At 39.9% G+C, this 15,904-nt stretch overlaps 1 protein-coding gene across 2 annotated transcripts in view; it reads right to left on the bottom strand.

The window, feature by feature from the left end:
• The window catches only part of Tbc1d32 (TBC1 domain family member 32), a 211,048-nt gene that overhangs the window by 125,175 nt on the left and 69,969 nt on the right, over positions 1-15,904 (bottom strand). For both annotated transcript variants that reach the window (XM_027402084.2, XM_027402082.2), the window contains exons 14-17: positions 15,712-15,854; positions 11,689-11,816; positions 2,448-2,649; positions 1,411-1,493 (exon numbers count right to left, since the gene is read on the bottom strand). In XM_027402084.2, the coding sequence (XP_027257885.1) occupies positions 1,411-1,493; positions 2,448-2,649; positions 11,689-11,816; positions 15,712-15,854 (556 nt within the window). The remainder of the gene's footprint in view (positions 1-1,410; positions 1,494-2,447; positions 2,650-11,688; positions 11,817-15,711; positions 15,855-15,904) is intronic.

The following is a 15,904-nucleotide window of genomic DNA, read 5'->3' as shown; positions in this document are numbered from 1 at the left end:
GAGCTAATTGAGAGCATGAGGGTAGGGGAGAGGGTGCTGCCACAATAAGAGCAGGAGAAGAGGAGTAAAGGAGAGGAAATGGAGGAGCAAAGATATTGAATAGAGGGAGGAATAGAGGAGAGACAGCAAGATGAGAGATACCATATTAGAGGGAGCCACTATAGGTCCGAGAAGAGATCTGGACCTAGGGAAATCTCCAGAGACCTACAAAGATGACACGATCTGACAATCCAGGCAATGGAGGAGAGGATAACCTAAAAGCCCTTCCCCTAAATTGAGATTGATGACTACTCTTTATGCCATCCTAGAGCCCTCATCCAGTGGCTGATGGAAGCTGAGACAGACATCCACAGAAATACACTGAGCTGAAATCTGGAATTTAGTTGAAGAGAGGGAGAAATGAAGAGTGAAGGGGGAGAAAACCACAGAAACAGTTGGCCTGAACAAGGTAGAGCACACCGACCACAGATGCTATCTGGGAGGCCAGTACAAGACTGATCCAGCCCCCTGAACATGGGTGCCAATAAGGAGGCCTCTGCACTCCAGGGAGCCTCTGGAAGTGGATTAGCATTTTTCCTTGGTGTAAGAAGGGACTTTGAGAGCCCATCCCACATGAAGGGATACACTCTGGCCCTGGACACATAGGGAAGGGCCCAGGCCCAGCACAGAAAGATTTGGTGGACTTTGCAGAGCCCCCGTTGAGGGCCCTACCTTCCTGGGGAGTGGTGGGTGGATGGGGTGAGGGGTAGGTTGGGGCTGGGGGAGGAGGGATAGGGGTGAGGGGAGGGAGAGGGAGAAGAGACTTCAAGCTTGTTCCCTAACTTGAATTAATAAAAAAAAAGAAAGAAAATAAAATGGATGGCAGAACTCCAAATTTGCTAAAACTAAAATAAAAATATATCATGAAACCTTAGTTTAATATTTTCCTTGTTAACCTGCCATCATATAGATTAATATTTATAAAAAAGCATAACTACACAGAAATATTAATTCACTTAGTTTTCAAGTGCCAAACCTAATTAAACTGCATTCTTACAATATTTTTTAAAGCAAGTAAAATGGATTCCACCAGCATTTGAAAACATTTTATGTCTACTGACCATGCAAGTTAATTTTCCAATTTTAGTATTTGATAATTTTCAAATTTTTCTAAAAACTTTATAATACATCAAGCTTCCTAACACAAAATATAAATAAGCAATAGAGCAAAAACTATTTAATATTTCTAGATTTGTTAATGGCTACAAGTATCACATAATCCATAAATAATAATAAGTATAATTTTCTTTAAACCTATATGCATATAGTTTAACACTCTAGAAAACGTTTTGCCATAGTTTTTCAAATGATTTTCAATTATCTAAATTATTTTAACAAATACAATAGAGAGCTGCTGAACATTATACTTACATGTTGGGAGACTCCTGGCTCACTGAGGAAACTGAGTCAGAGCCTTCTACTGGAGTGGGGATCCTTTCTGATAGCAAGCTTGTCTAAAAAAAGAAAAAAACAAAAAAACAGAATAGTTTGTTTCCCTGCTTTTCTAGCTTATAGCACTGTTCACAAGATCTCTAGTAGTGTAGTTCTACTTTTTTTTTTTTTAATCCTTAATGCATTTTAACACAGTTGCTTTCGAAATTAAATTATCTGGTTCGATGAAGTTAAAAGGCTATGCAATCCCCTGGTCTACACATGACTCCTGCTCTATTATGTTCTTGAAATCATAACCTCCACAGAAGACTGTGAGTCTATACACAGAGAAAACAGCTAAAGCTTCTGCTACAAAAACAAAAAAAAACAAAACAAAAAAAAAACAACAAAAAAAAAAACACGGTAATCAGTTAAAGGCTTAGAGCCTAGATCTACTAAAAGAGGAGGGTCTGAAGTCATCCTGTGTCAAGTTAAGAAGTAGGAATAGCTAATACCAACAACCACAATTCAAAAGAAGTAATCCTTAGCTTGGCATAGTGGCATACACCGTTAACACCAGCACTCAGGTGGCAGAGCAAGGCAGATCTCTGTTAATTTAAGGTCAGCATGGTCTATATAATAAGTTCCAGACCAGTTAGAGCTAAATAATGACACCCTGTTTCAAATAAGAAAAGAAAGAGAAAGAAAGAGAGGGAGGAGGGAGAGAGGGAGGGAGGAGGAGCGGGAGGAGGGAGGGAGAGATAAGTATCCCATTAAAATATCCTGTCCACACCAGATGGTGGTAGCATACACCTTTATTCCCAGCACTAGGAAGGCAGAGGCAGGCAGATCTCTGAGTTCTGAGTTTGAGGCCAGCCTGGTCGACAATGCAAGTTCCAGGACAGTGGGGAACACACAGTGAAACCAGTCTTGAAAAAAACAAACCAAAACAAAAAAATCCTGTCCACACTAAGGTATGACAGTAATGCCTGTAACTGAAATGAAGACCTGCGGGGAGGAAAGTTTCTTATACATACCTTCCTCCACACCTTTGCTATGGATTCATGTAAACCATAAGGAAGCAGCACTTGCAAGCCTTCACATGTGCCATATATCTGACGACACACAGAAATAAAAGCTCCTTTAACTATAGGCAACATTTCCGATCCAGAGAAAACAGAAATATCTTCATCAAGAAGTTTCTTTGAAAACTTGGCTATTATATGAACACCTGTAGGACTAAGAGAAGAGATCACAGATGTGATTCCAAAGCCAAGTGGCCCTGGCTTCATGGAGCATCAGCAAAACAGCCCATCTCAACGCAGCTCATTTGCTAGTTCTCTTTTGGATTTCCCATAGTTTTCTGAAAATAAGTCAATATGCCCGATCCACCAATGTGAGCATGACCGTTTCAGTGGATCATGAGAAAGGGTAATCAAACAGGGGGAAACAGCAAATCTGCACACACTTAGGAGAGACAGATGCCATGCAGCCAGGGTCACACATGAGTGTTCTTGATTTTCCAGTGAGCATGTCTTATTGTTGCTACCTCCCCATCACAATAACAACACACCCACCTTATCTCAAAGTTCAAGATCATTTTCCTGGAAATAATAATGGCACAGACAAAAAAAAAAAAAAAAAAAAAAAAAAAAAAAAAAAAAAAAAAAAAAAAAACACCTTCCAATGAGCTAGGAGGTGGTGGTACACGCCTTTAATCCCAGCACTCAGGAGAGTGCAGAGGCAGGAAGATATCAAAGAGTTCCAGGCTACCCTGGTCCACAAGGCAAGTTCCAAGACAGGCTCCAAAGCTACACAGAAGCCCTGTCTCGATAAACAAAAAACAAAAAAACAAAAAAAAAGTGCTTCCAATGTGAAAGTTACCGTTTTAAGTATTTTAATGTGCTTATTTATGTAGTTTTTTTCTATAATCCTTTGAAGTACAAAGGAAGTACAGTTCAGAAAATATATCCAGGGTTACAGAAGTAACTTGCACATTATCACACATAATATTGAGAAGGAAACAAGATAATCTAGCCTGTCTAACTCCAGAGAAAAGCAGTGTTAACACTTTTTCTAGACTTAAAACACAGAAGTCAAAACAGAAGCAACAAGCATTAGACTTAGAGAACACTCAAGTCTCCAGGTACCTTTCTCCAGCAACATTACCGACATTTTACCATCCTTGTCTCCAGTGTATGTCTCTAAATAACAAATTTTCTGTTTTAAATGTAATTTACCCATATAAAAATTGCAACTTTTAGTAAGACAGCTGACATCAAGCTTCTGTCAATTGTCTTAAAGATGTCATTTTACCTAGATAGGTTTGTGTAAATTACATTTCATAACAAGTCCTACGGGTTGTGTAAGGTGATTTAAACTCCCTGAGTGCTTTTTTTGCCAAGTCAATGATTCAATGATTTTATATTTGAATGACCGTTTCCCCACAGTATCTTCCAACCTATTTCCTATTTCCCCAAGTGTTCTATAAGATAATAATTAGATCTAAAGGTTTACAGTTTAGTTCTTTTAGTTCTTTTATCCCTCCTTGACAAAATAACTTCATTAGTGGTGTGTGCCTCCTTCATGAAGCACTTATCTGATGGTTCCAATTTAGGTGACATTAAAAATTTGTTTGGCAGATGGCACCAGTCTGGCATTTCTAGTAAGAAAGGCTTTTGACCTGACGATTTCAGCAACTATTATGATGATTACCACGATTTTGTGAAGAAATACTACATGCATCTTTTCTGATTCAAGAATTTTGTTTGTATTTTCTAACTAGACTTTTTCCACAGAAAACTTTTCCTATGTAACTTGTTAAAACACAGTGTGTACAGTTGGAAAAATAGTCTAATCTTTATCAATTTGCAAAGCAATAAATGCACTTGGTATCACAGCAACCTCATTGAGAAACTATTCAGTCCATCTGTGCTTTATTTTTATGTTTTTATTATTTTAATATCTTTTAAATAGATGTTTGTAGACCTAATATATTATACCCTATTGCACCCACTATTTTTTGATCTGCATATCTTAAAAACAGTAGAATATCCCTTAACATACTTCTAGCCATATTCTTATAGTTTTAAATAGGTTGATTTCTAGAAACAAAATTAGGCAAGGATGATTCTGTATACTTCTTATTTCTGACCTAGAAACAGTCATTTCTTCAAGACTTCATGTCTTCTCTTAGGGAAAAAAAACAAAACACACACACACACACACACACACACACACACACATATGATACAGAGATAGCACAATGCAAGTATCTGCTCACTATCAATAATATCATTGCTTCTAGGCCCTTTCCGTGGTGGTGATCTCAAAAAACAAAAAACAAAAAAAAAAAAAAAAAAACAAAAAGCAAACATAGCTTTTCAGAAGAAAAAGTTCATAATTGCATTTCCAGTATGAACTGAATAGTAAAGATTTTACTTGCTTCTTTAATTTTGTGCTTTTATATCAAATCTTACACTTAAAAAACATCTTAGTGCCCAATGCCATTACCTATTCATTCATTATCCATAACAATTTCAAAATAACACCAATACTGCTTCTAAGCATACCAAATGCAGCTGACATTGACGATTAGTTCCCTTACACTACACCCCACTACAAGTTCAATGATGATGTTACTTGAAGTAATTTTTTTTCTTTCTTCATGAGTTTGTCACTAACATGACTGTTAAGTTTACTTACTTGCTTTGTAGGTTTTAGAAATTGTGAGTTTTCTTTTCAATTTGTTTAACATTCAGAGTCTAAGCAATTACTTAATTGTAAAATCTAAGTATGACCAGTGTATTGGTCATTTCTGCATACACACTTTTGTTCTTCTCTTCTGTTCCCAGCACTGTTTTCATTGCCTTTCAGGATGTCATTAATAATTCCCTCCTAAGCAGTAAACAAATGGATGACCCAACTGTACTGTTACACAAAAGGTGGTCTTCTATAAACATGTCTGTTTTCTCTTTTTTCACTTAATAATATGTCATAAAGCTAACAGTATAAGTAGTCCATAAAAATATTCCTAATATTGTGTGTGTGTGTGTGTGTGTGTGTGTGTGTGTGTGTGTGTGTGTGTGTGTGTGTGTCACAGAACAACCTGGAGATCAGAGGAAAATTGCAGGAATCAGCTCTTTGGTTCTGCCTTGTAAGTATGTGAGTCCCCGGGAAATAAACACAGGTCATCAGGTTGGGCAGGTGGCATGTTTCCCTTCTAAGCCATTTCTGGCCCTCTAATTCCTTTTTACAGCTAGCTAGCTGCTCACTGCTCCATTGAAAACCAAACTCTAATGAGCCAGACTCTTGTTAATTGCATTTGCAAATATTCCTGTCTTTCTCCAAAGGAAACAATGGGTAGGAACTTTACATAATGATGATTAGGAAGTCACTTCTGGTAATTTACATCTTGTTTGTTTAACTTCAATGTGAGAGAACCTTTCTTTAAAAACAAAACCACTAGGGAGGTAGAGAGACATGTGGGTCTCTGTGAGTTCCAGTCCAGCCTGGTTTACAAAGCAAGTTCCAGGACAGAATTCAAAGAAACACAGAGAAACCCTGTCTTGAAAAACAAAAAACAAACCAACCAACAAACAAACAACAACAACAACAAAAACACATACACATCAAAACCCTGATTTCATCCAAGTTAACAATATTCATATAGAAACAGAAAAACTTAGTTTTTATATTATTAGTGCCAAGCAAACCCACATTCATTTTTTGTTCTTCTAGTAAGTAACTATTTTTTTAATTTGTAAAAGTATAAAACTTTATTAGAAAAACTTGCAAATAAATAAAGACATCACACACCAAGATTAACCAGCTCAAGTCCGTGAGCGTTAATGGATTTACATGCAGTTAGAACTGACTAGCTGAGGTGATCACAGTTCAAGGCTGCCTTGTGGTATTAATAAGATCTTACTTAAAAAAAAATGAAAAAAAAATAAATTTCCAAAGGATTAAGTAACAGGAGATAAGGAGATCTTAGAATTCATGACAAAAGATAAATATTCCTCATTAAAAACAAAATCATTATGTACTCAGCATCTCCAGCTAAAAAGGACAAACAAAATGCATAACATCTATCTGTTCCCTCCATAAACACTAAAATGCATGAGTAAATGCATTGGAACCCTCAAGGACAAAGAAAATGGAAAGGATAATGAGAAAACTTTGGAAGAGCAGAGTAAACCAGGACCTAGAAAACATCAACCACCAGCCATACACAAAAGTCAGAAACCATCTGATTAACTTCTAAAACATTGGGGGGGGTGGTGGTAAAAAACAAAAACAGTAATGATGACTTAAATATCTCCAAAACTGGGAACAAAAACCAGGACTGAAAGTAAAACCTGCATGGAAGTAAGTTTAAGGAAAACTTTATCCTTCAGATTCCACTTAAAATTGCATACAGCTAGCCCAGGTACTTCTTGGAAGGCACAAAGAGCAAGTAACACAGGAGGGCCTGGTGGAGATGGAGCACACCTTTAATACCAGCACTCAAGAGGCAGAGGCAGGTAGATCTCTGAGGCTAGTATGGTCTACAGAGCTAATTCTAGAACAGCCAAGGATACATAAAGAAACCTTGTCTTGGTAAAGAAAAAAAAAAAAAAGGAAGAGAGGGGGAGGGGAAGGGAAGAAAAGAGAGGAGGAAGGGGGAAGGAGGAGGGGAGAAAGAAAGGAAGGAAGGAAGGAAGGAAGGAAGGAAGGAAGGAAGGAAGGAAGGAAGGAAGGAAGGAAGGAAGGAAGGAAGGAAGGAAGGCAGGCAGGCAGGCAGGCAGGCAGGCAGGCAGGCAGGCAGGAAGGAAACACAGACAGACAGGAGGGAAGATCAAATCAAAATGGACACACTGATGCTTGAGATCCAGCACAGCTTCCACTCCATCTCTGCTGAGATGGTTGTGTTTTTTCAGGCAGGTAACTGCAAAAAGGTTTCATTAGGGCTTTCCCAGCAAAACGTCATTTCAACACAATATAAAGACCACAAGTGACAAATGCCCTTGTAACTATTACCAACAGTTTTTTGAAACATCTAAGGAATAATAAAAGAAACCAAAGCAACAAATAAAGAATAAATGGAGGAACTGAGAAAGTATTAAAAGGACCAGCTCCCCATTTCGGCAGCCATACAACCGAACACGGGCTTGTCTGACCTTGTATTACTTACTAAGATCAGATACCTGCCCCTTTCGGCAGTCATAACAGCCAAACACGTGCTTGTCTGACCTTGCCTTGGTCACTAAGAGGTCAAATGCCTGCCTCGTGGCAAGGAACCAATCAGAAGTTAGCTGGTGGTGCTATGATTTATGGCTCTGGGTGTGCTTTCCAGACAAGCACACAGCAATGATGGGCAGAGCATAGCAACCACCCTGGGAGGGCCTATGGGCCATAACAACTAGTTGGCCAATCAACACAGGGCAAACCCTCCAAGCCTGGAGGCACACCAATCCTGAGCCTGTGCATACCCCTAGACACTCCCCTTATGCTGCCCTATAAGATCTCTATGCAGACTCTTCGCAGTGTCTTTTCTAGCCATCCGCCATGGTGGATGGATGGAAGACCTGAGCTAACATGGGGTTAGCTCGTTAAACAACAATAAAGCCTCGTGCAGTTTGCATCAATCTTTCAAATCCTCCTGGTGATTGGGGTGACCGAGGTCCTGGGCTGAGATCCTGGAGGCCTGAGCTTCCGGGGGTCTTACAGTATGAGATGACAACTTCATTATCCACAGAAGTGAACAAATTTACTGTGCTCCAATAGGAATAAGATGTTCTGCTTAAACACACACACACACACACACACACACACACACACACACACACACACACACACACACACACACACACACACACACGGGCCATCAAGATCCCTCAGCAGGTAAAAGTACTTGCAATAACCTGAGTTTGACTGCCTGGAACCTATTTCAAAGTATAAGAACAAAACAAACTCTACAATGTTGTCCTTTGATACCCACACATGTATCATAGCATGTATATGCCTGTGATCACATATATGTACACACACAATCAACAAGATCAAGAATTGATCTTCTAGAAAAAGTCACAAAATTGTTAAGTTTCAAGTTAGCACTAATAATAATAATAATAATAATAATAACGAAGTAAAAATGACTAGTACCTACTCAGCAGAAAAAAAAAAAAAAACAATAGAACCTTGAAATTTACAGGCAAATGGATAGAACTAGAAGAAATCATTCTGAGTGAGGTAACCCAGTCACAGAAAGACAAACATGGTATGTACCCACTCATATATGGATTTTAGACATAGAGTAAAGGATTACCAGCCTACAATCCACACCTTGAGAGAAGCTAGGAAGTAGGAGGACTCTAAGAGAGACATACATGGTCCCCCAAAGAAGGGGAAAGGGACAAGATTTCCTGAGCAAATTGGGAGCATGGGGGGAGGGGAGAGGGAGCTAAGAGAATGAGAAGGGGAGAAGAAGAGGGGTGAGGAGGACATGAGGGAGCAGGAAGGTTGAGTAGGGGGAAGAATAGAGGAAAACAAAATAAGAGACACCATAAGAGAAGGAGACATTATAGGTTTAAAGAGAAATCAGGCACTAGGGAAATGTCTGAAGATCTAATGTACGATCCCCGGAAGCTCAGGCCTCCAGGATCTCAGCCCAGGACTTCGGTCACCCCAATCACCAGGCGGAGTCGAAAGCTTGATGCAAACTGTATGAGCCTTTATTATAGTTGTTAACGAGCAAAGCCCATGTTAGCTCGAGTCTTTCATTCACCCACCATGGTGGATGGTTAGAAAAGACACTGCGAAGAGTCTGCATAGAGATCTTATAGGACAGCATAAGGAGAGTGTCTAGGGGTATGCACAGGCTCAGGATTGGTGTGCCTCCAGGCTTGGAGGGTTTGCCCTGTGTTGATTGGCCAACTAGTTGTTATGGCCCATAGGCCCTCCCAGGGTGGTTGCTATGCTCTGCCCATCATTGCTGTGCACTTGTCAGGAAAGCACACCCAGAGCTGTAAAGCATAGCACCACCAGCTAACTTCTGATTGGTTCCTTGCCACAAGGCAGGCATTTGACCTCTTAGTGACTAAGACAAGGTCAGACAAGCACGTGTTTGGCTGTTATGGCTGCTGAAATGGGGAGCTGGTCCCTTCACTACAAAGATGACACCAACTAACTAAGCAACAGAGGAGAGGCTACCTTAAATGTCCTCCCCTGATAATGAGATTAATGACTGACTTATATGCCATCCTTTAGCTTTGTCCAGCAGCTGGTGGAAATAGAAGCAGACACCCACAATGAACTGAACTGGAATCCAGTTGTAGAGAAGGAGGACTGATGAGCAAAGGGGTCCAGACCAGGCTGGTGAAACCCACAGAAACTGCTGACCTGAACCAGGGAGAGCTCTTGGTCCCCAGACTAATAGCTGGGGACTGATCCAGACCCCATTGAATGTTTGTGTCAGTGAGGAGACCTCAGAAATCTATGGGGCCTCGTGTAGTAGATCAGTAGTACTTATCACTAGCATAGGAATGGACTTTGGGAGCCCATTCCACATAGAGGGATACCCCCTGAGCCTAGACACAAGGGGATGGGCCTAGGCCCTATCCCAAAGGATGTGACAGACTCTGAAGACCCCCTATGAAAGGCCCCACTCTCCCTGGGGAGCAAAAAGGGTATGGGATAGGTAGGGTTTTAGTAGGGGAGTGGCAGGGGAGGAGGGGAGGGAAAGGGAACTGGGATTGACATGTAAAACAATCTTATTTCTAATCCAAATTAAAAAAAAAATGGAGGAAAAATGACTAGTACCAGAATGAGGGCAGAGATTTTCACTACTAATACCGCAGCACTAACAAGATAGTCAGAACACATTACTGGCAACTCTAAACCATAAATAAATCACAGCACCATTTCTCTGAAAGATACAACCTGTTAAATTTCACACCAAAGGAAATAATTCTGAAAAGGTCTATACACCTAATAAAGAAATTAAATAACTGAACAAACGCCAGACACTCATTGTCTCACAGATGAATTCTGCCAAATACTTATAGAAGTTTTAACAATTCTCTATAATTCCTTTCAAAACACAGAACAGGAGGCATCATTTCTAACTTATGAAACCAACTTTGCAGTAATATCAAAAAACAAAGATATTCTGGGTTCAGTGGCTAATTTATGTGTCAACATGGCTAAGGTCCTCTGTAACCATGAGAAACTCAATGCCACAGTGAAGAAAAGGAATATTCACATCCAAGTGTGATTTACTCTCTGAGTAAGGCTGCTTGGCACTTAAAAACCAATTAATGTCAGGCCTGGAGAGATGGCTCAGTGGCTGCTCTTCTAGAGGTCCTGAGTTCAATTCCCAGCAACTACATGGTGGCTCATAACCATGTTATCTGATGCCCTCTTCTGTCATGCAGGCATATATGACAATAGAACACTCATATACAAAGATGAATAAATCTTTAAAGAAAATAAAAGCATAATTCTCCAAAATAATTAACATAATTCATCATATCAATAGGATAAAGAGAACAAAGACTGCCCCCATTGCAATGTCATTTATGGAGACAAGAATAGGGCACAACCTGCTATCTACCAACAAGTATATGGGGGGGCAGTCTGAATAAATTACATCAAACTACGTAAGAATATACAATAAAATGATGTTTCATTCTGTACTACCATGAGGAAATGTCCATGTTGTATTTAAGAACTGTGATTTAGGGTAAAGTATATGATGTCATTTTACAAACATAGGGTCACAGGTTTGCCTAAGTATCACACCATCAGAAGCACAGACAAAGCCTAGAAGCCTAAGTACCCCAGGGCTACCACTGGCAAAGGAGGAGTTAGGACTGGGTGACAGCAGAAGAGGGAAGAGAGTGTGGCTTCTCCTCTGAATCCCTCTGACTGAAACCAAGGACCTGTGGCTTCAATAGTCTGAAAGAGGGTCTTGGGGAGCAGGTAAGAAGGTGTGGATTCCCATCCGGAATGATGCCTGCCACCCTTATTATTATGAGCTAAGACTGTAAAGTAATTTTAGTAATTACTATAAGTAACTCCACTTTCAGGGCATCCAATGCCCTCTTTTGTCCTCCAGGGAGCCTGAATGCACATGACACACATGAACCCATGCAGGCAAGCACACGTGTATACCCATAAAAACAATAAATAAATATTTTAAGAGAGTATATCAAAGCTGGTTTAATGTGTCACAAGTACCTGCTTGGGAAACCTAACCACATATGAATAGTTTACACAGATTAACAAGTCACGCACCTTTCTTCCTCAGAAGAGTTCATATTTTCTCCATAAAGAAGTAAAGTAAGTCCTTCTTCCACAGAAGCAATTCTTGCCAAAATATCAGCTATGTGAATTAAAGCTGTTTCAGAACAATCTGGAGCAGCCTGCACATAAAAAAAATTTTTTAAAAAGACAAGACAAATCATATAATTTTATGATACAGCAGGGGTGGCAACAAGCTAATAAAGTTATACAGCTACCACAACAACACAGACCTTAAATGACTTGTGCTTGTGAAATAATATGTCTGAGTTAAATGTGTCATTAGATTATATTTTTCTACCAGCAGAGCTGATGAGGCATATAAATCCATGATTTTCACCTAAGCCAGTTACTGCGAATCATTAGATCACAGCTTCATGTATAATCCTGGATGCCAAATGCTGTATGTAGTTCCCTCCCCAATTGCATTGCCTTGTGTTTTCAGTTACCACATTCCTACAGATTCATCATGGTGTCTAATACACCAAGATTTTGTCATATTGGTGCCATCCCCTCATAAACCTGACTGGGTAAAGACTAACTAGGGACATGAGCTGACCAATAGTCAATAATATCACCCACATGGGAGACAAACTGGACGAATCACACCTACTCACTTTAAATGGAAGTGTTAATACAGCTTAGCCAACAGATAAGAAAATGGCAAATATTAAAACCTGGAAATTATGTTAATGATGAAGTCAACTTACAGAAACAGAAACGCTTGTTATTTGATGAGTCTACTAATTGCTTTTATGCCTGCATGGATGCTAATATCCATATTCTCTGTATTTTAAAACATTTATTTTATAACTAATACTAATAATTTCATGAATTCCACTAACAAATTAAGTTGGGTATAGTCCCCTATTATTATATATGGTGGGGGCTGGAAAGATGGTTCAGTGGGTAAGACTCCTGCTAAACAAGCATGAAGATCCAAGTTCAAGTACCCAAGACGCACATATAAAATGCTGAGACTTCCTGGTTGCCAGTTTAGCTCCAAGCTCCAGGAGAGAACCTTTCTCAATGAAATAATGTGGAAAGATGAATAGGATATATAAAGTGTTCCTGTGCTCCCCTAGGCACACATGGGCATGCAAATCTTCACATACATATGTGTCTACAACCCACACACATACTATACATGTTCACTCAGTGTGTGTGTGTGTGTGTGTGTGTGTGTGTGTGTGTGTGTTGATGATGATGATGATGATTACTGTTAATTGCCAACTTGAAAGAACAGAGAGGTACCTCTGGACATCTGTAGTGACAATCTTGATTGCATTAACTGATGTGGTGATCTGTCCACCGTGGGTGGTGCCTTTCCCTGGTTTGGAACCTGACTGTGGAAGTGTAGAAAGGCTGCTGGGCAGCAGCACGTATTAGTCTCTGTTTCCTAACTGTGGATACAATGTGAACAGCTCCTTGACCCTACCAGGAGAAACTGCCCTTGTGCTGGGAGCTAAAATAAACATGCCTTATTCTTTTCTATGCTTGTAACACCCAGCGCAGAGCACTGGTGTGGTAGTGGCTCACTACATGACTCTAGATATCCGAAATTAGATATCAGATGTCTAACCCTTTCTTCTTTAAGTTATTTTCTTGAGTTACTTTGTCACAGCAATAAGAAAGAAAAAATTAAGTACACATATCTATAGTAATTCCTGCGCACATAAGGCTGAATGAGGCAGAAGGACTGAGAGTCTGAAGTCAGCATAGACTGCATACAGAGACTCTGTCCCAAGAAAAAAAAATCATATGTGTGTGTTTGTATGTACATATATAGTATGCATGTATGTATGCATATGAATGTGTTTATGAATGTATATATATGTATGCATGCTGTGAAAATATAGAGATGCACACACACACACACACACACACACACACACACACACACAAACAAACACACACACATGCGTGCGCTCTCACCTGCACATACAGGACTACCCAGCCAACTGTTACAGGGAATCTATTTTCATAAAAACTTTTCTTGAAGCTTATATCTAGAATGTGTTCCTTCTCTCATATATATATTAATGTAAAGTTATAATTGTGCCCAAATGTTCTGTCATACACACAGTTTTGCTTGAGAACTTTCTGTTGCTCATGTTAAGTATCTGCTGTTTAGATGGTGAAGAGAGCAGCCTTCTTACAGGCAATAGCATGCCTTACTGTCTTCCAGATTGATAATAGCCAAAAATTCAGCACTGCCAGAGCCGGAGCTCAATAGGTTATACTGCATATCTTAAATTAGGTACTAAATGTCTAACTGCATACCAGTGGAATAGCCTATACTCAAGAAAGACAATTCAAAACCAGCAAGATGGCACAGAGGGTAAGAGCACTTGCCATCAAGCCTGATGACCTGAGATCAACCCCCTAGGCCCCATGTAGTGGAAAAAGAAAAGGGTTGCACAAGTGGTCACCTGGCCTCTACATGTGAAGACAGCATGTGAATTCACTCCCAAATGGATTGATGGATAGATAAATGCAATTCCAAAAAATGCAAATAATCATTTCAACACAAGGACAAGAAGAACATAACACAGGAATGCAGAGAAAAGCACAAAACACCTTAGCCTGCACAGGAGGGATGTATTCAAGCAAAGCAGGTTTCATTCAGGGAGGGGGGACTTGAAAACAGAGTGAGCATACAGTAACTTTGTTTAGAAAATGTAAACAGTATACATACACAGACAATTTGGTAAATGCAATGTTGAAAAGAGTGCCATTTATACAGCAAGCAACAATCAATGAAGTATTTTATAACCCAATGACGTGTGGCGCAGGAGGGCGAAGAGACATATAAAGATCCTACAGAGCGGGTAATAGACAAGAACCTTCTCATGTACTCTAAAGTCCCCAAAAAGAAGTTTAAGTCAGAGAAGTGTAGAGTTATGTGGGCCACACGGCTATCCTGGTGAGGACACCAGCTTCACCAGGTATTGGGTGTCTGGCATGGACAAGTACTTCCCTCAGCCTCAGTTTACCCTTTGGTGAAATTCTCTAGCACAAGGAAGCACATAGTGTGAGCTGTGAAGACCAGCATGGCTGTTCAGACAGCTCTGAGAGCACAGACACAGTGTGAACTGTGAAGACAGTATGGCTGTTCTGTTTTGCTCTAAGAGCACATAGTGTGAACTGTAAAGACAGCATGCCTATTCAGCCCTGAGAGCACACAGTGTGAACTGGGAAGACAGTGTGGTTGTTCAGCTCTGAGATAAAACAGTGTGGCCTGTGAAGACAGCATGGCAGTTCTGTTCAGCTCTGAGAGCACACTGTGTGAACTGGAAGACAGCATGGCTTTTCAGCTCTGAGAGCACACAGTGTGAACTAGGAAGACATGTGGCTGTTCAGCCCTTGGGCTACACACGCCTTCTTTCTCACACTAGTTCTTCCTACTTTGCAGAGTTGGCCCTTCAGGAAAATAATCGTATTTCCAAAAGCTATAAAACTGTCATGAAAATACATAAGACATTCACAAGATTTATGACATTCACAAGACAAATAGCTTCTTAATAGAATAACTTTTTCGTAAGTTTTTCACGTCAACAGATCTAAGTTTGATTAGAAACAAAAAAAAGATGTATTGTGTACATTCCTGCCTCCCATCATAACTAATATATCAAATAACTGCATAAACTATGATTTATTTTTTATTTACTTTTTTAAAGATTGATTTATTTATCATGCCTACAGTGTTCTGCCTGCATGTATCCCTGCAGGCCAGAAGAGGGCACCAGATCTCACTACAGATGGTTGTGAGCCACCATGTGGTTGCTGGGAATTGAACTCAGGACCTCTGGAAGAGGAGTCAGTGCTCTTAACCTCTGAGCCATCTCTCCAGCCCCATAAACTATGATTTGACAAATAAGGATCTATATGAGCAAAACAACTCATGTAAGAAGTATCTGTAAGAAAATACCTCAACCATGTCAGAAATAAAGATCCACTGAATATGGACCTATACTAGCCATTGAAGAGGTTCCTTTCCTTGTTAGTGATACCCACCACAGTTCCTGTCATCAAGTTGTGAATGGGCTGGAGAAGTGTCTCTGTCACCGTGCTGTTGTACAAGCACTCGACGGCACATTCTTTCTGGTCACAGAGGATCCGTAGGACATCAGTCACCATACTTGCAGGAGAGTAATTCTCTGAGAAACAGAAAGAAAGGTGAACGTCAAAACACTGCTTAGAACTGCTT

This window comes from Cricetulus griseus, chromosome 2 (assembly GCF_003668045.3).
Source record: "Cricetulus griseus strain 17A/GY chromosome 2, alternate assembly CriGri-PICRH-1.0, whole genome shotgun sequence".
NCBI lineage: Eukaryota > Metazoa > Chordata > Mammalia > Rodentia > Cricetidae > Cricetulus > Cricetulus griseus.
The sequence above is the reverse complement of the archived record's forward strand: the minus strand, read 5'-3'. Positions and strand labels throughout refer to the sequence as shown.